At 37.3% G+C, this 23,598-nt stretch overlaps 2 protein-coding genes and 1 long non-coding RNA gene across 4 annotated transcripts in view; 2 read left to right on the top strand and 1 right to left on the bottom strand.

The window, feature by feature from the left end:
* Nucleotides 1-1,477: 1,477 nt before the first annotated feature.
* Nucleotides 1,478-5,283, bottom strand: LOC309483897 (uncharacterized protein). The gene is made up of 8 exons (XM_082149987.1): nucleotides 4,666-5,283; nucleotides 3,568-4,530; nucleotides 3,352-3,446; nucleotides 3,186-3,236; nucleotides 2,657-3,035; nucleotides 2,363-2,539; nucleotides 2,104-2,192; nucleotides 1,478-1,959 (listed from the first exon to the last, which is right to left on the bottom strand). Exons 1-8 carry the CDS (start codon nucleotides 4,994-4,996, stop codon nucleotides 1,885-1,887), a joined length of 2,160 nt encoding a protein of 719 aa, XP_082006113.1. The 5' UTR covers nucleotides 4,997-5,283; the 3' UTR covers nucleotides 1,478-1,884.
* A 389-nt stretch (nucleotides 5,284-5,672) lies between these two features.
* Nucleotides 5,673-23,598, top strand: part of rapgef5b (Rap guanine nucleotide exchange factor (GEF) 5b) — a 60,886-nt gene continuing 42,960 nt past the window's right edge. The window contains exons 1-9 of one of the 2 annotated variants that reach the window (XM_082149973.1): nucleotides 5,673-5,959; nucleotides 7,403-7,468; nucleotides 7,855-7,961; nucleotides 11,719-11,840; nucleotides 12,078-12,246; nucleotides 14,568-14,649; nucleotides 17,362-17,413; nucleotides 18,890-18,960; nucleotides 23,195-23,320. In XM_082149973.1, coding sequence (XP_082006099.1) covers nucleotides 5,831-5,959; nucleotides 7,403-7,468; nucleotides 7,855-7,961; nucleotides 11,719-11,840; nucleotides 12,078-12,246; nucleotides 14,568-14,649; nucleotides 17,362-17,413; nucleotides 18,890-18,960; nucleotides 23,195-23,320 — 924 coding nt within the window. In that variant the 5' untranslated portion in view covers nucleotides 5,673-5,830. The remainder of the gene's footprint in view (nucleotides 5,960-7,402; nucleotides 7,469-7,854; nucleotides 7,962-11,718; nucleotides 11,841-12,077; nucleotides 12,247-14,567; nucleotides 14,650-17,361; nucleotides 17,414-18,889; nucleotides 18,961-23,194; nucleotides 23,321-23,598) is intronic. The other variant, XM_082149974.1, reaches the window with a different exon arrangement.
* On the top strand, nucleotides 19,859-22,318 carry LOC309483934. Its single transcript, XR_014200673.1, has 2 exons — nucleotides 19,859-21,011; nucleotides 21,139-22,318. It is a non-coding gene; the product is annotated as an uncharacterized lncRNA (long non-coding RNA).

The raw sequence follows: 23,598 nt of genomic DNA on the forward strand, positions 1-23,598 counted from the left end.
AGAAGCTGCTTTTTACAGCTTATAAGGGGAATAGCTATTTTTTATTATTTGTGCTTTTGGCTGACTGATTAATCTTTTAGTTTTATCCCTAACTTTTCAAGTGAAAAATTAGTGAATTTTAACAAGACTGTGGACTTTAATGTATTGCTTCCCTGTTTATATAAGTATCATGTCAAGGTCTTTTAACTGACTACTTTAACTGAGTGTTTTTGAGTTCAAAATAGATGAAGACAGAATCTTATACCTCAGCACTTAACTGTTATGTTCTGAACTCTAGCTTGAACTTATTTGTTGATGGTAACTACAGAAGTAATAGTTAACATACATGTAACAGTACACAGACTGCATTGCATCCGTTTCATTTGTGTTAATAACCTATTATATGGATTATGAAATGCATTTTATTTCACAGATTATTTTTTATTGCTGATGTGTTATGTTAAATGTTGTTTGAGGACCCTTTAAGTGTCAGACAGTTAGTTACAACCAATAAAAGTGCTTTCAGAAGGAATGCCTTGGATTAACTGAGCAGTGTTTTGTTGAAATATGTACTTAATCTGTGGAAAATCTATTTTTTTAATAATTATTATACTGTACATACAGTTTTCATGACCTTATTTTAGGAGTGATTTATCACACCATATAAATATTTCAGTGAAATGCAAAAAAGTCTAAAAATAGTGATTTAAAAAGAAAAGAAATTGTGATCAGTTGCATCACTTAAAATGTAGCCTGATCTATTAATGCATTCAAAATACATTGAAAATGCTATTTATGTGTACAATGACTTCAATTTATGAAAAAAGGTAATTTTGGTAATTTTAGGGTGCGTAGTAGTCCAGATATTGCAAATAATACAAAAAGTTTTCTAGGACAGAAATTTTTAAGAAATTTACTTTGGATGGAATTCTGATATTTACCCAAAAGGACCTAATTTCTGGTGTTACTCTCCACCAGATGTCACTAAAGACTGCAAACAAGAAGATTCACATGCATGATGATGAAAGCCAAAATATGAAATGCAATTGATCAATATTTACTGCTTAATACATTACTAAAATGGCAACCACCTTTTTGCCTATGATTTGCCTATTTAAAACTAGAGGTTAAAAAACCTATTACAAAAAACTAATTACACTTATTTACACAAATTATAGTTACTTAATTATTACTAAGTTTGATTGTACCATTTCTCAGTTATTTAAAACTAGAACAGTATCTCGTTTTACCTAATATGCATATCCAGAGTGGGACTGGCTTTGGAATAATATTACAATGTGATGTCAGTTAAAAGTATAAAATTGCAGGTTCTACTCAAAAATAATCAGAGCCTAACCCTGGAGGTTTGTTTTGTTGACTTTCTCTACATGTGTGTATTGTGTCAATAAAAAGCATCATTAAACTTGGACTTACCTCTGTAAACTAATCCTTACATTGAGTAAATTACCAATAATACTGTCACCATGAACAAGGTCAGTTTTTATCAGACATATTATGTTTATTGTTTATTTCGAATGGAGACTGAGGCTGGCCAATGGAAGCTGAAGACAGGGAGATGACTGAGAAATCTTTAAGCACCACTTTAAAGATGGCAGTGATAGTCTGCTAAAGGAACCTATGGGCAGGGTCAGTGACCTATGGGACTATGCAGGGAGCTCTTCAAGGGTGGGACTGTGGTGGCCTGAGACAGGGAGCTCTAGGGTAGCCACAAGAGGGAGCAATGGGCACCAGTGAGCCAGTGACACAAACCTCTAATTCCCAGGAAGCCCAAGATAGTGATCTATGCTTCAGGGGGAAGTCGCCTTGCTTGTTGACTTGACAAGATCCTCTGGGGTGGCCATGATAGGGAGCTCTGGACTGGGGCTGGGGGGCCGAGGCAGGAGCTCACGTCTGAAGAGCCACTCCAGGGGTCCCTGTCCTTTTCTTTATACTGTTTTCAGGTTTCTCCACATCTGTGACCTAAAACAAAAACATTCATCAGATTTTCAGAAGTGAATCAGAAGAAATCATAACATTCTCTAAGCTAATGTCCGTAGTCTTATAGTCAAACCTCAAAAAAAGACTTTCAAACTCTACAAAACAAATGTAATCTTAGTACAGTACCTTGAACCAGTCGTGGAGAAGAATTTCGGATAATGGAAGTCGCTGCTCCGGCTCTCGCTGGAGACAATGACTAATCAAATGGCAGCATTCTGTGAAGAATAATGGAAGAAGTATTGATTATTACCTTGATCTTCAATCCTGCTCTTTAATCATGTTATTCTTAAGTATCTCACTAGCTGTTTGTTTTTTTCCTGTCATGAATTTTTGTTTTGTTTTGTATGATTTCAATTTGCTTTCTTCATTAAGATTAAGAGTTCACCTTCTGACAAGCCAGCTTTGGAGTAGTTGTTTGAATTAATCATGTGCAGGTCATCAGTGTTGGGATAGTCCCCGCACACCAATGCAAACAGTAGAACACCAAGGGACCAGACAGTCGCTGGCTTCCCATTGTATTCGCCCTTCTCCTCATACTCCGGGGGGCAGTATTCAACAGTGCCTGGAGGATAGAGATTTTCATTACCACAGATTTTTTTAGGCATCCATTCACATTTAGTGATACGTATATGATTCCCAACAGTGGTTCCCATTTTATGGCTTGAGCGATAATACATACCAATGAATATCTTGTAGGCTGATTTCTTAAGGAGGTCGCCACACCCAAAATCAATTAGCTTGACTTCATTGGTCTTCTTGTTGATCAACAGATTTTCAAGTTTGATATCCCGGTGTAAAACGCCACGGAGGCAACACATGTAGGCAGCTTGTGTTGCCTGCCGCATGACGACACAAGCTAAACCTTCAGCAATGCTGCCTCCGTGGCTTTCCGCGAATTCAAACAGGTCCTCGCAGGGTGAGGGACATTCCAGCACCATAATATAATAGTCATGCAGGTCCTGCCAGTCCAGTAGCTGGATTATTTCTGGAACCCTGGGGCCTCTGTTGGCGAGGATGAGCAGTGCAACCTCTAGTGGGAGGGGCGTGGAATGGCATGGCTAGAGGAAATGCAAAATTTATTTTGGTTAGATGGATGTGGTTTCCCTAATTAGGGCCCAAATTTGTCTATTGAAAAATCAGCTTTAGTAATATGAGATGTTTTAAATTGAAAAGACAGCAGAGAAAAACAGAGAGCACAGCCTACTTACAATACTGATGTATTCCAAATCCTCAGTCTTTGTGACAATTTTCACTGCCACCTAATAAACAAAACAATAAACCGAGAAAAATGATTTACAATTTAAATCTACAGGTAATATTAATCAAATCCAGATGATCAATCTGCTAGCTAGATATTGTAAGTAAAAAAGGAACCTTAAAGCCATCCAGCAGTCGAGTTCCCTCATAGACAGCTCCAAAGGACCCTTCACCCAGCTTGTCGCTGATCACATAGTGGCGGGAATTGATGACTATTAAATAAGATTAGTTTTTCATGAAATATCATGCACTGGCTGCAGTTTGTTATTAAAATGGATTGATCTAGTATAAAAAGTGTGTGTGTGTGTTGTATTATAGTGGCAGTAAACTTACCCACAGTTTTCTTTTCATTATTCTCCAGTTGTCTTGTCAGAAGTGAAACAAGACCCTCCGTGGGACTTACTAGTGTTTGGCCAACACCTATGCTACTGTCTGACGCGGTGCGTACTGGAGTCTGGGTGAAATTGGCGTTCCAATCAGAAGTGGTGTGTATTTGAGTCTGGGTGACATCGATGCTCCAGTCAGAAGGGGTGCGACGGACTGGAGTCTGGGGGATGTCAGCACTCCAGTCTGACGTGGTGCGTGCTGGAGTCTGGATGATATAGTCTGACGCTGTTCGTGCTGGAGTCAGGCCGTCATCGATGCTCCAGTCTGACGCTGTTCGTGCTGGAGTCAGGCCGGAATCGATGCTCCAATCTGACGCTGTGCGTGCTAGAGTCTGGGTGACGTCAGTACTCCAGTCAGACACGGTGCATACTGGAGTCTGGGTGACGTTAGTGCTCCAGTCTGAAGCTGTTCGTGCTGGAGTCAGGCCGGCATCGATGCTCCAGTCTGACGCTGTTCGTGCTGGAGTCAGGCCAGCATTGATACTCCAGTCTGATGCTGTTCGTGCTGGAGTCAGGCCAGAATCGATGCTCCAATTTGACGCTGTGCGTGCTAGAGTCTGGGTGACGTCAGTACTCCAGTCAGACACGGTGCATACTGGAGTCTGGGTGACGTTAGTGCTACAGTCTGAGGCTGTTCGTGCTGGAGTCTGGGAGACGCCCGTGCTCCAGTTTGATGCAGTGTGTGCTGGAGTCTTGGTGACGTCAGTGCTACAGTCTGACGTTGTGCATGCTGGAGTCAGGTAGGCATCAAAGCTCCAGTCAGACGTGGTGCAAACTAGAGTCTGGGCGACATCAGGGTGAACAGCAAGGTGTACTTCCGCTGCTTGAAGGATTTCAGGATCACTGGTTGAAGGTGCCTGATGATTTTGGTTCTCTACACTACAGATGACTTGCTGTAGAAAACTCTGAACTAAAGAGAGGAAAGATGTAAATTAAAATAAAATAATATGAATTATTAATAGCATACTCAGCATCTAATAAGTTAATTATTATTTTACTTTTTGGAGCCTTTTACATTCTCTTAAAACGTGGTCATATCACTTACCATCAGGAATTCTTCCAGGTGGTAACGTTACTGCAACTGCCGTGTTTTGAGCCTTTTCCTCACACTGAATTGAGCTGGTCTTCCTGCTGTATTTTTGACCAGCTCTCCAACTAAAGATCCACCTCCACAACCTGAACCTCTTTTTCTTTTTAGAGAAGCCCTTCTTCTTCGTTGTCTTCTGTCCCCCATTCACATTCTCTTCTCCTCCAACACCAACTGGATGTGCGTGGGCTTCCACCAAACTGGTAAAAGATTTCCGCGGTGAAACATGGAAATGCGTGTGTCCAAAGTTTTTTTCTGCCTCTTTGCAACGAGAGCTACGGTGACCCATCGCTATCGTGATTTAGCTGCAGATTGAGCAAAATGAGAGTTGCAAGCTTTGCTTTCGCGCATCTCTGTGATGTCACAGTAGAACTGTTGAAGGCCTTCTGTGGTCACGCGCTGAGCGTTCTAATCTTGCTGCGCCTATGAAGGACAAAAGCGACCATTCTCTTCTCTAATTGATTGCATTGTCATTTATCTATTTGTTTTCTATTTATTATTTTTATTTACGGTGTCAAACGTAAAATATGCGATTTCTACATTATTTCTGTCGAATACAGACAGAAATTATGTAGAATTTGCCTATTTTACGTTCACACTGTAAATAAATAATGTCTGTAACTTAAGTGACGTCAAAATATTCTGCTTAAAAAACACCACACCTTCCGCATTCACTTCCTTTATTAAATATTAAATATTTAATGATTTATTTATTATCTTTTTCATTTAACTCATCATCGCTAATGATCTGTCATACAAAACATGCATACTGCAAAATGGAGATATAGTAGGCCTAATGACATTGTTATTATTAAGTACCTACTTCATGTCACGATGCTATACTCTGGATCAGGTTTTTATAGTAGCTCGTGTTATCAGTGATCTCATATTATAGGTACAGCCCACTCAAGTCACGTGACATACCTTTTTCAACTCCGCACCTATGTTGACTCACGTGTTTGCCATTGTCACGATGTATGGAGTCTGTAAACAAGTAATGCGCTTTTACTGGTTATAGACGACCATTGATTTCATTTGCACACCTGTTGATAAACATTCGTCATTGATTTCTATGTGGGAGTCCGAGCTTTCGTCCTCCAACCTGTGCTGACTTGTCCTGGACATGGACGTGGTGGATGAGAGTCCGTCTGTTAAGGTTCTCATAAATAAAGTTCTTGAAGATCACAGGAGCAGCAGAACTGATCCTCTCTTACTGAGGAATGACTCTCAGTTTAAGAAGAGCCTGGAAGCTGTAAGTGTATTTTAAAACTGACTATATACACTGTACTAGTGCCAGAGCATTTACGTGTAAGTTTTGTTTATAGACTGTTTTGCATACTGCTTACAATAGTGACTTTGAGAACAGCTGAAACTAATTCATTGCATTGGCCAGGCTGTAATATGAGATTGGTTAAAGGGAAACCTGTTGGGTGGGATTTTAAACCTTGAATAAGGTGAATGTTTGTAAGATACAGTGTCAAAGCAAGAAAACATTCAAAATATGTATAGTTATACTATATAATATAATATTATAAGTGTGAGGACACTGTGACTCAAATCATAAATTGATTTTTTTGTTTGTGTGTACATGTATGAATAATATATATTATACAGTATACACACTACTGTTCATTTGGGGTTGGTAAGATTTTTTTTTTTAAATGTTTAAATTCTTACAATGACTAATTTCTCTTTTAGTATATTTTAAAATGTAATGTAAAGTCAAAGCTGAATTTTCAGCAGCCATTAACAGTGTCAAATGATGATTCAGAAATCATTCTATTCTGATTTGCTACTCAAAACATTTCTTATTATTATCAAAGTTGAAACCTGTTGTGCTGCTTGATTTTATTTTTATTTTTTGTGGAATACGCACACAGAAATATTATTCTTTGATCAATTAATATGGGGTCTTAAAACTGAATGTTTAATAATTATAAAGAGGAACTGTACAAAAAGAAGTATTGTACATTAAAGTTGTTTTACTTGAAATATAATTTCAACTACCCGAATACTAATATGTAATGCAGCATTATGAATATAATATAATAAATATTACATTTGTCTGCTTTTATTTTAGACCACAGGAAAATACTTTTCATCAAAATGATATTGAGTATTTTATTCAAAGAGAACAAAATCAGATTTCAGTTCATGGCGTTTTGCTGATCCCTTCATTATGTATTGTATAGTATTAATAAATGGCCCTATCTTTTTATGGTTGCTTCAACACAAATTCTAGACATGGGGGATAAGAGCTGCTGTTTACACTGACTACAAAAATGACTTCACTGTGTGTTTCCCCATCATCCCACATGAGTCTATTAGCTAAAGTACACATTGAGTAATGGACACTCAGGCTGCTTTACTTTGTTTAACTCTGGTTTCTTTTGAGGCACAGCAACCTGTTTTGACAATGTAACATAGCTTTTATTACCTATATGATAATTTTTTTGTAATCTGTACATATTCTAACCTAGGTGGATGCAACCTCTCTGACCTTTTAACAAAGTGATGTTTTGTTTTGGTTTTGGTTTAATTGGAAAAGCTAGATATGATGTCTGTAATGAATTAATATTTCATGTACTCGTCATAGCTGCTGTTTTAAGATAAGAAACAGCAGAAAAAGTGCATTGTCTCAGGACACAAAGCTGTATTGTTTTTCAGATGTTTAACCTCTTTCTCTCTATGCTAGATTATATCTCAGAAGCAGCCACCTGTGTCCATCCGCTGTTCAAATGCCGGACAGACTAGACACAAGGTATATCATGAATTTATCTTCCGTCGTTGCCCTCAGTCCTTTGATGACTTGAAAATCTGGTTGTTTAATGGTGTCAAGTTTAATTCCCTTAATGGAGAGGTTGGGGATGTTGTCAGCACTTGTTTTAGGTTATGTAATTAAGATGAGCACATCATGAGAAACATATTAGAAAGTGAACATATCACCTCAAATTTTGCACATATCACCTGGACTATGTAGTGTAGATAGATACACAGCTTATGTTCTTAATTTTGAGGCCATGCAAGCAAATAGTGTTTTATATTTTGTTGTTGTTAAATTCTGACCATCTCATCCTGTTTCTGTCCTGACAATTTGAAATCTTTCCGCTTTATCTTGATTAAGAATGTTCTCTATGTGTTATTAAGGCTTGCGTGAATAATGTGCCATGTGCCGGCCGAGCACTGAGGAATGCTTTCTTATCCAATGGCCAGGATAACTGGAAAGCACATATTAAACTGGCAAGAATCATCAGGTAAGTTTCATTGCAATGTTGTGTGTTTGCCAGTTATATATAAAGTAAAGCCTCAAGGGCCATTCAAACCAAGCATTATAACTATCAATTTTTAATAATCTAATTCTATAACAATATAGGAGTCCACTCCACTCCACATCTACAGATATAGATTAAATATATTGTTGGAATCACTTTCAATAAAAACATTTTCTAGCTGTTGATGTAAAAAACATTGGCAGCCAATCAGAATCCAACCGACTTTAAAGAGCTCGGACATTTAAAGCAGCAGATGACATAACTGCATCTCGTTTATAATAAACAGAACGTTCTCATCTTTTGGTGTGGTCGATAATGTAGTTATCGTTATCTTCATAGTAACCTCTATGTAAGGAATAGAGGTAAGTGTAGTATTATACGCAGTTAATATATGTAGTAAGATAGTGGGGACCGACTTAAATGGATTGTTCACCCAAAAATGAAAATTTTGTCATCATTTTTTTCCTACTATGGAAGTCAATGGGTGCCGTCAACTGTTTGCCAACATTCTTTAAAATATCTTCTTTTGAGTTCAGCTGAAGAAAGAAACTCATACTGGTTTGGAACAACTTGAGGGTAAGTAATGACAAAATATTCATTTATGGGTGAACTATCCCTTTAAGGAATATTGCCCTAATGTATAAACAAAAGGCGACTAGGGACGGCCAGTCAGTCCTTTCTGATGTCACACATCCATTGTGTACTGAATTTCAAATGCTTCCCTTGGGCTGAAGATTTAAATTCCCCTTGTGTAAATCAAATGGATATAATGATTCTTTTATTCCTGCAGCCATCATGTTTTTGAATGATTTATTGTAATGTGTGTTACTGTGTGTGTTATGTTGCTGTACATGTATGCGTACTTCTGTCTACATCAATTCCCTTTCGAGGACAATAAAGTAAAGTTACCATTCTGGGTGTGAATAGGCCCTTAATATGAAGGGATTGTACCAGGGGTGTATCCTCTGAGGAGGCAAGGGAGGCCATGCCTCCTCAAAAAAATTAAATATTGGATAAGTAAATAATCTATACTACTAAAATAAAACAAAGCAAATATTAAGAAATTTTACATTAAAATGTGTATACGGTTGAAATCGAAATTATTCAACGCCCATTGCAAATTAGGTTTATTGCCAACATTTACAGACTTTCAGCTGTTTGCAATAAACAAATCAAACAAAAGGTATTGAAATAGCTCAACACAACAAATGTTTCAAGTGGTTTCTGCAAATTCAACTGAAAATGCAACTTTTAATGACTTCTGCAGTCTCAAAATTATTCAACCCCTTGAAGAGAATCCCTCACAACTGCACAAATCTGCGAAATTGGTGTTGTCTCAAGCACACCTGATGCAACTTATCAAGGGCTTCATTAGTTGCACCAGGTTTGAACTGGCTAGGGTTTTGTTGAGTGTCATGTTTGACTGCATGTTAGAAATATGGCTAAGTCAAAAGAATGGTCCAAAAAGTTAAGAGAAGATATCATCGCCCTTCACAAGCAAGGAACAGGATACAAAAAGATAGTGAAGGAACTAAATGTTCCTAGATTCTCCGTTAGAAGCATAAGTTCAAAGTTAAAGGAATAGTGGTTACACTACCTGGACAGGGCAGAAAAAAAAGCTATCAGTGGTTGCAACCAGATTTCTGAGAAGGAAGGATCAGAAAAACCCTTGAGTGACTGCAAAAGACCTGCAGCAAGATTTGGTGGCAACAGGTTTCAGCTTGCACAGTAAGGCACTAAACGCATGCCAGAACTCCAAGACATACACCACTACTGTAACTTTACGGCCCTATGGATCAGCGGTATGTCTGGGGGAAGAAGAATGAAGCATATGCTGAAAAGAACACTCTGTCTACAGTTAAGCATGGTGGTGGTGGTTCGGTGATGCTCTGGGGCTGCTTTGCATCCTCTGTCACTGGAAACCTGCAGTGTGTGGAAGACAAGATGGATTTATTGAAGTATCAGAAAATCCTAGGAGAAAACGTAATGCCATCAGTGAGGAAGCTGAAGCTTGGGCATCATTGGACCTTCCAACAGGATGATGATCCTAAGCATACCTCAAATTCCACCAAGGCTTGGTTTCAAAAGAAGTCCTGGACGATTCAAGTGACATCAGTCACCTGACTTGAACCTCATAGAAAGTCTCTGGTGGGATTTGAAGAAGGTGGTTGCAGCACGCAAACCCAATAATATTAGTGAACTGGAGGACGTTGCTCATGAGGAATGGACTAAGATTCCTCAGAAACGCTGCCAGAAGCTGGTGTCTGGTTATACATCTCGTTTGCAGCAGGTCATAACAGCAAACTGGTGTTCTACTAAGTACTACAGATGCTTGCCATGAAGGTGTTGAATAATTTTGAGTCTGCAGAAGTCATTAAAAGTTGCATTTTCAATTGAATTTGGGGAAACCACTTGAAACATTTTATTTTGTTGAGGTATTTCAATCACTTTTGTTTGATTTGTTCATTGCAAACAGCTGAAAGTCTGTCAATTTTGCCAATAAACCTGATTTGCAATGGGGGTTGAATAATTTAGATTACTGTAAACTGTAAATCATGTAGGCGTGTAATGTTTCTTTACAAAGTGACATTGCCAACTATTGGCCTGGCAGCATTATACAGTGTTTTTAGTCGTTTTTGTAGATCTGTGTGAACAGGGATGATATTGACAACGTTGTCGTTTGTACACGAAAAACTCCAAGGAAAAATGTTCCTGTTTTTAGTACATCGTTATCGTATAAACTTATACCTATCTTAGACTCTTAGATATCACCACTTTGTCACATCACATTCAAACTTGAAATGACATAAAAATATGATCTGTGAAGGTTTTTTAAGGAACAATCAATATGGTGAAATTAAAGGTACATTTTTAGCCAGTGTTTATCGAGCTTTGATGACTGATGATCTGAAAATAAGTTGACTATTAAAGAGAACAGCTTTGTATGCATTCACAATTATACAAGAAATGTATTATCGCGTTCTTATAGTTTGGAATAAATGTAAATATGCTTGTAGCACTTGATGAGAAATATACTTTGTTTTTCTAATAAATAGAACATTAATTACATTTTAATCTAAAAATACAAAATAGAATTATTTTGGTTGTTGTTTTCTTAATATTGTAAGTTATATTTATTTATTTTACCTGAAAAATGTGTCAACATTAAGTACAACTGGAACATAAAGGTACATACAAAAGGATAGTGAGGTCTTTGCCTCCTTATTTCATAAGAACACTGGATTGTCTCACATACAGTTGGGTCCAAAAATCTGACACCACACTGAAAATCTGAAAAGCAAAACTAAACTTAATTTAAATTAAATAAACAAAGGGAATGAAAAACATATTATTGGAACAGTATGAAATAAAAAACAAAAATATTTCAGATTCTGCACTGTTTTAAGTCACTAATTAAATTTGATGTACAGTTTCAATCATGAAATATTACATGAATTCAATTTGTAACATAAGATTGAGATACTGGTCGGATTTTACCAGTTTATTTACCAAGTCACATTAACAATAATTTTACATCCTTAACAATCCTTCTCCGATTCAAAATGAGCAAAAAAGGTGTCTCTTTTTTTTTTATCAGCAAAATATCAGCCAATGGTATTGTTTAATGAAAGCATAAACATTTATATAATGGTTTGTTTTGGTTAATAAAATCATGCCTGTCATTTCCTGTAACACTTTCCTCTTTTTTTTTTGCTGTTCTCATCTGGCATATTCTCAGGAGGACATGTACAGGTCAAGAGCTGGTGGATTGGATGATGGATCGTTGTGAGTTTATCCAGAACAGGGCAATAGCTTCCAAAATCTGGAACATTGTCCTGGACTTGGGCATTCTGCTTTCAGGTACACAGACGAGATTAAAACAGTTATTGTGAATGATCAGATTGCTCCTTCAGTATAAAGATGAGGCACATCATACGCTGTAGAGTTTGGATGATTTATTGATTATATTATAAGGAATTATATGGATTTTGAATCTGCAGCACAGCCCGGCTCCCTCTGAGGTGCCTGACTAGAAAATAACGTTTACATAAGCTTTGGCTAGACTGCTTTATGTCAGATGTTTAACCCTGTTTCCAGTGGAGCAGAACAATGTATTTGAGGACTCCAGATCTCTGTACCAGTTCACCTTTGAGGAATGTGAAGCCCAGAGCTGTGATTTCCGAAATCAGGTCATCTGGCCGAGTGCAGTTCATCTGCTGCTACAGCTGGTCCCATACGTGCAGCCTCGCAGTGGAACCCACAGGCGGTGAGCATACGCTTACACATAAAAGCTTAATGATAGTGTTTTTTTCTTAGGTCAAAGGTCATTAAATATCATGTCCCTCTTGATTGTACAACTTAATTGCTTTTAATTTACTATCCAGCGCTAACAGAACGTGCCTGGACCCGTAAACAACCATCACTGATTACCTAAGCAGAGCTAAACATAGTTTAGTGAGCTGAAGTTGTGACCATTTACCCCGTGTTTTTTTTTTCTTGGATTGGGATCCAAAAGGTTATTGTGATGGAGGCTTTCTCTCTTAGTGGACCTCAACTGAGGGTCTGGATTGGGCAAAATTCAGATTTTAAGAATTGGCTGCCTTTCAATTCGTGAGTGTTGGAAGTGATTTGGAATTGGAGTGACAGGAAGTGAAAATTTTTTCATTCATTTCTCCAATAGGGATAAAAAAAATAAAAAAAAATAAAAACTTTTTCAAAGCGTTAGAAGCCATGAACCAAGCCAATCAGCTAGGTGGTGAATCATAACATTAAAAACTTTGATTTGAAGTAAAAAAAGTTTTGTGAAAATCAGACAAAAATACAAAGGTACAAGGCTGTGTCCTTTACGGCTTTAGTGAGAGAAAGAACTACAATTCCATGAAGCACTGCAAACAACATAATCAAATAAATGTAGAATTATAAAACTACTCAATTAAAATGTATTATATCTAAAGAAACAACATATTTTAATTTTATTCCAAAATACCCATATACGCACAAATATTTAAGTGGTTTGAGAACTTTGGGAGAGGCGGAGCTAGACGGAGCTAAAGAGCTCTTTTAAAAGCGCGGATTGCTTGTTTCGACTGATTGCTGGAATTTTCTGTTCATCATGGGTAATGAAGTTTTTCACCACAAATTCCACTGTTGAACACGGTCATTTTAAAAGTAAGTTGAAATCATGCGGACTAACAGCTTTAACATAAGCATACCATCGATTAACAACCTCGTAGCTCACTGTCTAGGGCGGTCTAAAAAGGTTTCTAAGTTATCATTAAAAATCAATTTCCCTTTGGAAAAAAAGAATGGAGTTTTTACTTCCGGAACCCGACTGTTGAACTCTATGAGCAAAGTTTGTCTTAACAGACAATCCATTTCCTTGTTACAATGGACAGTTATTGGGGTTTATATGAGTTTTTGAATTAATACGTCATCCCTGCAGGACTCTATGATGACACAATTTTCATTTTTGGATGAATTATCCCCATTAAAGATGACAATAGGCAAATGGGGTTTGACATAATCTGCAAACCATATTTTAAAATAAAATCAATGACCTGTAATCTGGACAGGGCTTGTAGATGATTAAGGCCAAATGTGCCAGGGAAATCATTCAGTATCTTTCCACGAGCATATAATGTTGTAACGTCAGCTGCAGTTCCAGCCTTCACCAGCAGATGTCTGTGTGACAGTGCTCATCCCGGTGCAGGCCAGACAAATGATTTTGCTCCAGGCTCTGTCTGTCTCACTTTCAGATATTCAGACATACCCAACCTGTTCAGAGTGCTGCCTCACTGCTTTTGACCTTTCACAGTTTAGCACTTTGGTACACAGTACGTAAGCAGGGGGTCAATGGACGCAAATGGAAGTTGAGCTATAGGTCATGTATCTGCATCATTTCCTGTCTGCTGGGAAAGTCAGTCAGGTTCTGTCCTAGTGGCTTTGTCTAGGCAGGATGTCCATCTTTAGAGAGATCAGACCTGTTTTTGGTTCCTCTGTCTGCACCTCCATATGGCATGATTAAGCTTTCAAAAGGCAAGCTTTACCAAATGATTTGTATGCCATGTATTTTGATTTTATTGTAATTTTTTTAATGCATCCTTGCTGAATAAAAGTGTTAATATCTTTTAAAATAAAATAATAATAATCTTATGCAACCATTCAAAAGTTGACTTTTTTTTTTAGGCTAAAAGTTTTTATCAAATCAAGTCGCACCACGTAACATTTACAAACTTGAACTATCCATGCAATATTTATATTCTGTAAGTAATAATAATAAAACTACTTGATAATATCTTTTAATGAGGCTTTTTTTTCTCCATTATGCTCTCAGAACAGTAGTTGTATAACTTTTTGACTATATGTCACCAAAAATCATTTTAATCAAGAAATCTTTTAAAACAAGCTTATCATAAAGTGTATTTGTCTCACTTTATGTATAAATGGCATTTTTTGTGTATTTAAAAATAAAAATAAATAATGTTATGTAATTGACCCATTAACATGGTACCATGTCCAAAAAAACAAAACAAAAAACAAACAAACATGGTAAATTGAGATTAAATTGTGTTTTCTGCTGTTCTGTAGCTGTAAAGAAGTTGCAGAGAAATCATCTGATGTTTATAACCCTGTTCTTCAAATGAGAGCTTTGGAGCATCTCACCTCAACGGTAAGAATTTTTTTTTGCATTATCTCATGAGCTTTTTTCCAAATCTTGCATTTAGGAAATGCCTAAACAAACATCCAGCAACTATTGAACCTGTCTGTGTCTGTGTCTGTGTCTTTTACATTTACATTTACATTTATGCATTTGGCAGACGCTTTTATCCAAAGCGACTTAAATTGCATTTCAAGGTACACATTTACATTCTTATCAGTTCTTGCTTTCCCTTTTAACCACAATACTCAAAAGGTTTAGTACAGAGCATTTTCACGTGCACAGAAACCCTGACACCTGCGCTCTGTCCGTTTGAGAGCCAGCAGCTCTGGTGTAATGACTGAATCAGTACATTACTGTGTCCATGCGGCACGTGCTTAGCTTCCAGCTATCAAGGTAATGTTGCAGAACCTCAACTCAAGGTGGCCTGTGCACCTGCAGTCACCTTGGCAACAGAAATATACGGCCACTTCCTGAGATTCGGAGAGGGTCGGCATTTGCATTGGACACCCTGGGGAACTGATGATGCTCACCTTTGTATTGCTGTGTTCAGCTGAACAGTTGAGATGCTCAGTTTGATGGCTTAATCAATGTACTGTAAAATACTACTGTATCATGTAGCTTGTGGTTGTGCTTAGGATTTATAGCAAGACCTAATAATAAAACCAGCAAAAACATATTTTGCAGCAATGTTCACCGGATGCTTGCCAAGTTTAAGATGATCACTTGAGTACTTACGTTTTAAAAAAAAAAAAATATAAATTTGCAAATGTATTTGTCACCTATGACCAATGTAATGTGCATTCCCAATTGTAATGTTTTAAATGTTTTATATAATGGCTAAACTCATATCATTTGAATCCATCCATATGTCTGTCCATCCATCCATCCATCCATCTTTCCGTCCGTCCATCCATCCATGTCTGTCTATCTGTCTGTCCATCCATCCATCTTTCCGTCCATCCATCTATCCATATTTTTGTCCATCTATCATCCATATTTTTGTCCATCCACCCATCCATATGTCTGTCTGTCTGTCTGTCTGTCCGTCCGTCCGTCCGTCCATCCATCCATCCATCCATCCATCCATCCATCCATCCATCCATCCATCCATCCATCCATCCATCCATCCATCCATCCATCCATCCATCCATCCATCCATCCATCCATCCATCCATCTATCCATATTTTTGTCCATCTATCATCCATATTTTTGTCCATCCACACATCCATATGTCTGTCTGTCTGTCTGTCTCTCCGTCCGTCCGTCCGTCCGTCCATCCATCCATCCATCCATCCATCCATATGTTTCTCCATCTATTCATTTCTGTCTGTCTGTCCATCCATCCATCCATCCATACATTTATGTCTGTCCATCCATCATCCCTCCGTCCATCCATCCATCCATCCATCCATCCATCCATCCATCCATCCATCCATCCATATGTTTGTCCATCTATTCATTTCTGTCTGTCTGTCCATCCATCCATCCATACATTTATGTCTGTCCATCCATCATCCATCCGTCCGTCCGTCCGTCCGTCCATCCATCCATCCATCCATCCATCCATCCATCCATCCATCCATCCATCCATCCATCCATCCATCCATCCATCCATCCATCCATCCATCCATCCATCCATTCCTATGTCTTTGTTTGTCCATCCATCCATCCATCCATCCATCCGTCTGTCTATCTGTCTATGTCCATCCATCCATCCATCCGTCCGTCCGTCCGTCTGTCCATCCATCTATCCACCCGTCCATCCATATGTCTATCTGTCTATGTCCATCCATCCACCCATCCGTCCATCCATCCGTCGATCAGTCAATTTATCCCTCCGTCCATCCCTCCAAATAAATCATGGGTATAATAGCCAACACATGAAAATGGGGAAAGACATCAATCATGTTCCCACCGTAAATGACGCCAATGGTCATGTACACCATTAATTTATTTAGGTTATTAGTGGAAACAGTTACTTAGTGCAGATCATTTGTTGTTGGCCTGTATGGGGTCACAGTGGCATAGATCCCAGTCCAGCTCCATTTACATTAGCCCTGAGACTGTGCACTCAGAGCAGGGGCTGCCACATCAGATGGCCCCATAGGACATGTCGATTTAATGGGCCACTAAGCACAGTTAAACCTCTCCACTACACACCTGGTTTACTAATGCACAGAACTCCCATGGTCAGACAGCAGATGGACTTCCCCTCATAAGTGAAGTGATTTTCTTTCAGATGCTTGATGGATTGGATACATTTGTATTCATAGTGTGCCATGTGCTGTGGGATTTAAATGTAAAGTTCCTTCCTCAGTTTGCAGTCAGATCAGAAATAGATCACTTGAAATTTGAGTCGAGTTTGTATAGATCCTCAAAGGAATAATACAACAGTTGAGAAATCAAAGGCAGTCATGCTAAAAGAATAAGTAATGCAGTCGTCTTTTATAACCCTGCCAAAAAAAAAAAAAAAACTTCCAAGTATGACATAAATCGAGAGAAGTACAACTTTAAAAAAAAAATTTAGATGAAGTTTAGTGCTGAACTTGTTGATTCATAGCTTCAAAGCGTTATGGATCTCTTCAAAGCACAGACCCACAGATTAGCTTCCCAAGCAGCAGATTGTGAATAATAAAATATGCTTGCATTAAATGGTTTCGAGCCCATTATGCCTGCATATCTGAAAGAACTAACTAAACCATGATCTACTCTTTTAATAGGTGCAGAATGAACTGTGTGCAGCTTTGGCTCGCAAGGCACAGACTAAATCAAGTAAGGATTATTCTGTGTTACACGGTTTGATTGTTTGTTTTATTGCACCAATAAACATGGACAATCAGTTTCCAATGTTTTGCTTGTGTTTGATTATTAAGCTTTTAAAAAACAACAACATATTGGCCTATATTCTTTACTTGTCAGCTGGGATGCAGTAAAAATGTTTGTTTGACTGAAATAATCAGTACAAAAATAAAACAATTATAAAAATGGATACTGAATAATATATAAAACACTACTTTAAATAACACTGGTCAACACTAGTGGATAAAGTTTCAGAAAGAGACTGTGTTCTCATTGAGGTCTCATTTGAAAGTGGTGTTAATAATGGGGGAAAGGAATACTGGCAAAATGTTCGTAACTGGTGTAGAACTAGTAGAAATAAACAGAGTAAACAACTCATCTATTCAGACAGAACCACTTTTGGTCAAAATCAATGAACAGTTTTGTCAGCGAACTGGTTAGTGACCACTGAGCTACAGTTAAAGCTACAGTACAGTCACCTGGTCATGAAAAAGTGGGAACACTTTACTAGGTTCAATTTGTTGTAATTATTTGTTCATTGTTAGTTCTTGAAATGTATTAACTGAAGTTAACAAACTGAAATGTTTCTGTTGTGTCATTGGCAATGTAGTAAAATTCGATATAATAAAATGTGCCTGTACTATTGAAACAGGTTCATATTTTAACATTTACTGATTGATTCATGGAAGTTATCACTATAACCCAGATTTTTTGTTTTAAAGTCGAAAAACATTGTTGTAGTTATAAATGTAAACATTGTTATCAATGATAAAATGTATTATGAACAAACATAAATTAATGTTAATTTATATAACTTTAAATGTTAGAAATGTATTGGTATACGTTGAAGTTATAACATTAACCAAAATGAATGAATGTTGTAAAATTGCTTTTGTTCGGTATAGCTAATGCATTATAGTATTATCGAATCAATGCTATTGTAGTGTTTTTTAATTGTATTTTTGTATTTTATCTTTTCACAAATTTAGTTAAAGTTTTAGTAATTTTTTTGTGTTTTTGTCAATCGTCTATTGTTTTTTTTATATCTGTCTATATAGTTTTATTCATATTTATTACTTCAAGTTAAACTAAACAGAAATGTTGCTTTGGCAATTAGCTGAAATAAAATAAGTTTAAGGGTTTTCTTATATTGTTTCTTAGTTTGTTAGTTTGTTTTAAAAGATAATAACCCTGCACCAAACTTAACCCTAATGTTAAGTGTTACTATATCATCGTACTATAAACATACCATAAAATTATATGTTTTTTTAATTATTTACATTTACATTTTAATTATATGTGTGTGTGTGTGTGTGTGTGTGTAAGGTTAATGATGTTCCATATGAACTGGAACATGAATCTATATTGCTAAAAAAAAAGAAAGAAGCACAAACCCAGGCATCACACCACACTCCACTGATTCTCTGCTGTACATTTCTTGTTTTCCAGTGATGGAGGAGAGCAGTCCACAACACAATACTAACACGCCAGGACCATCTCCCAGTCCTGCTGTGTGCAAGGTAATGAGAAAACAGATTCCAGGGCAGCTGGCTTTACATTGACAGTGTGTGTATGTGTCGGTGTGCATATATGTTTTGCTGAGCTCACCAGCTGTCCCGCTTGCCCAGGATTGTCCATACATTCCCTGATTGAGAACCGCTTTCCCGCAGCTCAGTCATCAGTAGAAAGCCCTTGAACTGGCAGAAAGAGAAAGAGCCTGTGATTGGAGATAGATGGATACTCTATACTGTGTGTCAGGACAGAGCCTTGTGCCTGTCTGCGAGGCTCTCGGCTGTTCCAGCACGGTGTAATAGCTGATGGTTCACTGCAGCACATCTGACGAAACTGTGATCAAGACAACAAAATAGCAGCGCTTCCCAAGGACAAACAGTGCTGTACAGATTATAACATATACACCATTTTATCAGAGTGAACTGTTGGTTCGCAAATGATTTTGCTTCGACTGGTTTGCTTTAAGCGGCAACCAAAATTGTTTATATACAAAAGTAAATGAAATGTCTTTAAAATCAAACACTGAAATGTATTAGTATAACCATGAACTGCTTACCAATATTATTTGAAGCCCATAAACGATATATTGGCCAATATTAGATCTAAGTCTTAAGACGACAACAACAAATGCGCAGTCTAGATCTCTACGTGTTTCACAAGACACAAAACATAATTTAAACTGGAAAAGTTATAGAAATTTCCATCTGGGTAGCATTAGTACTTTGTAAGAGAGAGAGAGAGAAAAAATTAAATGTGTGCCTGTGTGTTTGTATATATATATATATATATATATACACATACATGCATACACACACACACACACACATATATATATATATATATATACATACACACACTGATAATAAATATAAAGTTAACAAAAATGTCAGTTTTAGTTGTCTTTCCTTGCCATCTACAAATTATAGGATTGTTTATTATGAAATGCTCTTAACATGCTGATTAATAATGCTAAATGAAAAAAAAGGTCCTGTCAAATAACGTGTTTATTTGAATGGAAAGAGTGCCTGTATGACAGACACCAATAGTATTTGCTGCATTCTCGTTTTCTGCAGTGTTTTGGCGAAAGCATTTATCTATTTTGCTGTTCACGTTTTTTTTGTGTGTTTTTTTTTTTGTTGCTGTTGTTAAAATAACCGCATCATCTGCAACTTTATCGTCTTTAGCGGGAGAGAGAAGCAATGCGAACGGAAAGAGCTTGGATGTGTGCGTTTAGCTCTAGATAAACATGAGAGGATATAGCGCTGAAAGATCATTACCATAAACACTTGTGGTGTGAACCGCTCCATTGTTTTGACGTGCTGCTCAAATTAAACTGTAGAAACTGTAAAATGGTGCCAACGTTGTCATTGTGTCTCGCGGCCCAGTTAGAACCAAGCCTTTGATTTCAAATATAAGGCCATGTCTAACAATACACGATTATATGATTAGTAGCGCTCATCATTGTGTTAGACCCTATCAGAACATGCTATGATATTTTGGTTCAGTTGAGAACTGCTGGTAGTTTTGAATTGCAGTGTGAGCTTTTGCTCTTGTAATATATTATGGATATGAAGTGATTTCCTGTCTTATCTGAGAGCTGATCCTATTTGAGAGCTACCATGGACATTAGTTTTGTTATGGTTGGATTGGATATGTTATCTTAATTGCTTATCATTGGGCCTTTTTCTGGTAATTCACTCTTATCAGGTTTATGCTTTTAGTATAGTTCAATCCAACTGCCCATTGTTTTCTATATTCATCCCTACACTGAAGTGCTGAAGAATGTGAGGGACACAGCTTGTGTTGAATTTGTCTAGCATGAGGTTTGATTCCTTATATAGCCAGCTGAGTTGATATGGAAATACTTGAGTGTGTTCAGGACAAATTCCTCTCTCCTTCCCTTACATCAGAGAATGAGGTCACAGGTTTCTCCTCTGGACGTGTGGCATTTGCCATTGTGTCTAAATGGAGAGGGAAATCTACACGGGATACATCCTCAAATACGATAAAAAAATTTTGATCATTAATTAGTAACTTTATAGATTATTCCTGATATATTGTATTTGGTTGATCAGTGGTTTAATGGCCATTTTGAAGGGAACTGACTTTATTGACCGTATGCGCCAGAGAAACAAGCGTGCAGCCGTCTTTAGAATTCTGTGATTGAACTTCCGTTTCTGCAGTAGCTCAGTATATTTCTATGGCATCGCTGTCGAAGAGTAATTTGCTGGTGAAGTAGATTTACTTATTGTAGAGTTAACTAAAGTTATCATGAGCATCGTAATGTTTGAAGTGGATGTCATAACAAATGTCAGTAGACCGGGAAGATTTTAAAACAAGCGTTTTTTATATAACGAGAGATTTTAAAACGATCTTACCTTCATGCTGTGGAAATACAAACTGGAAGACAGAACACAACGAGTGTTTTTATCCACTAAAATCACAATAAAATTAATTGTAAAAAAAAAGTGAAATGAGATGTGAGAAATAGGACCATTGCTTTTTTCTCATTTTTCTTCAATGAAGTTAATTATTAATGTGACTAAAAGGGATAGTTCACCCAAAAATGAAAATTCTGTCATCATTTACCCACCTTCAAGTTGTTCCAAATCTGTATTAATGTCTTTGTTTTGCTGAACACAAAGAAAGATATTTTGAAGAGTTTTGGGGCACTATTGAATTCCATAGTATTATTATTTTTTTCCTATACTATGGAAGTCAATGTTCGTTAATGTCATCAACTGTTTTGTTACCCACATTTTTAATATATTATTTTGTGTTTAGCACAAGAAATAAATTCATACAGGTGTTGAAGAATTTGAGGTTGACTGACTGAATTTTAATTATTGAGTGAACTAACCACATTATGTTGGTCAGTGACATACCATTTTTGTCTGGATCTATACATTTTTTCAAAAACATTAAAAAGGCAATTTATAATACAAATTCTTTTTGGGGAATAAAGTGAAAAATGACAGGGTGATACAACAGTCCTGATATCATAATATCATACAAATTCCTGAAAAGAAACACCTTGAAAAGATAAGGAAAGTAATTTGGCATAATGTTTACTATTTCTTAAAAAAATTTAACAAATACCAAATCTATTGCACTGTTAATATTTGATAACTTTTGTCAAAAAACACAATTAAAAACAATGTCATCTGGTGCAAAAAAAACAAAGTCATATGGTTCAGCCAACAAGGAGACAAAAAAAGGAAATTATGTCATAAAGAGGAGCTAGACCCTTATGATTGTGCATCAAGATCAGGAAGTTTCTTAAAATATCTGACCTTTTTATGAAAAGGCCAAGATCTAGGTCTAGAAAGTTCAAGCTCTAAAATGTCATGTTGTGTGACCCCCCCCCCCCCCCCCCCCCCCCCCCAAAAAAAAACCACAGAAAAAAAAACCCAGAAAAAAGCATATTTAGAACTTTTTTTTAAATAATAAGATGTGTATATTCACATCTTGTATTCAAGGAAAATATGTTATTACTTTTTTGATGGTAACATCACATGACATTTTTAGCCATTACGTTGAAACGGTTATAGAAAATTTAATAAATGTTTTTCAAAATCATATATAACCAGCAAGAATACACACAGTACATTTCTAAGAACTTTTACATGCTATTTAAACTAGATTTGGAAAAGATTTTCTTGACTGCAGACACTCTTATTTGTCATTGATGCATATAATATTTGCAAGATGCCAAGTTGCTAGCACATGACCTTATGAATCACTTGTGAACTTAAATGATATCCAAACAGTGCACATGATCCGTAAACCCATCAGTAACCTTCCCTAGACCCCATGCTGGCCTTTCTCCCATTTTCTGGAGATTGTGATACTTCCTATTCGGGATTGGAGGGACTGCCAGATGTTTCCTGGTCGCCCCCACCCTGGCTATGTGCGTAAGAGAGAGTGAGAGAGAGAGAGAGAGAGAGAGAGAGAGAGAGAGAGAGAGAGGGGGAAAAGTCAGGTTCGCTCTCCCCCTCAGGCACCACTGTCTCTCAGTCTTCACTTTTTAAAGCTTTCCTCTTGACCGGTTGTGTGCTTCTGGAGCTCACTAAACCCTCAGGACTACCGTGGCCATCTTCAGTCTCACCTGAGTAAAGACACAGCTGGAGGAGACAGTGAGACGGGCTGTCAAACTCTCAGTGACTTTGAGAGCTGTGTTGCTGTCTCATGGCGTGGGACTGTGGCCTGAGGTATGTGTTTTCTGTGTCCCCTGCACTGCAGCAGGGCCCCGGGGCTGGTACACGCGATAAAGAGGATATCAGCCGGTTGGAGATGGTCCAGAGACTGGCCAAGGACGGATGTCGCCTTTTACACAGCCCGCTCAGAGCTAGCGAAAGGCCTGCTGAGGTGAGATGCAAACTAACGTTCATGCATCAGTCAATACACACACTTGAGTATTATTATAAGGGTCTTTTTTCAACTCTGGGCTCTTTTGGAAACTTCAGTAATAGGGCTAGTATTTTAAACACAAATTAAATGCAATTAAATCATTTATATGCTTTTAATTTGACACAATTACATCCTTGTTGGAATAACTTAATTAGTAGCGAAATTGTAGGTCCTGGTTGAAATAAAATCATGTAATATTAAAATGTTTTCTGTTTATTTCACTCTTTGTTTAGACT

The sequence above is a fragment of the Leuciscus leuciscus genome (genome assembly GCF_965113295.1).
Source record: "Leuciscus leuciscus genome assembly, chromosome: 20".
Taxonomy (NCBI): domain Eukaryota; kingdom Metazoa; phylum Chordata; class Actinopteri; order Cypriniformes; family Leuciscidae; genus Leuciscus; species Leuciscus leuciscus.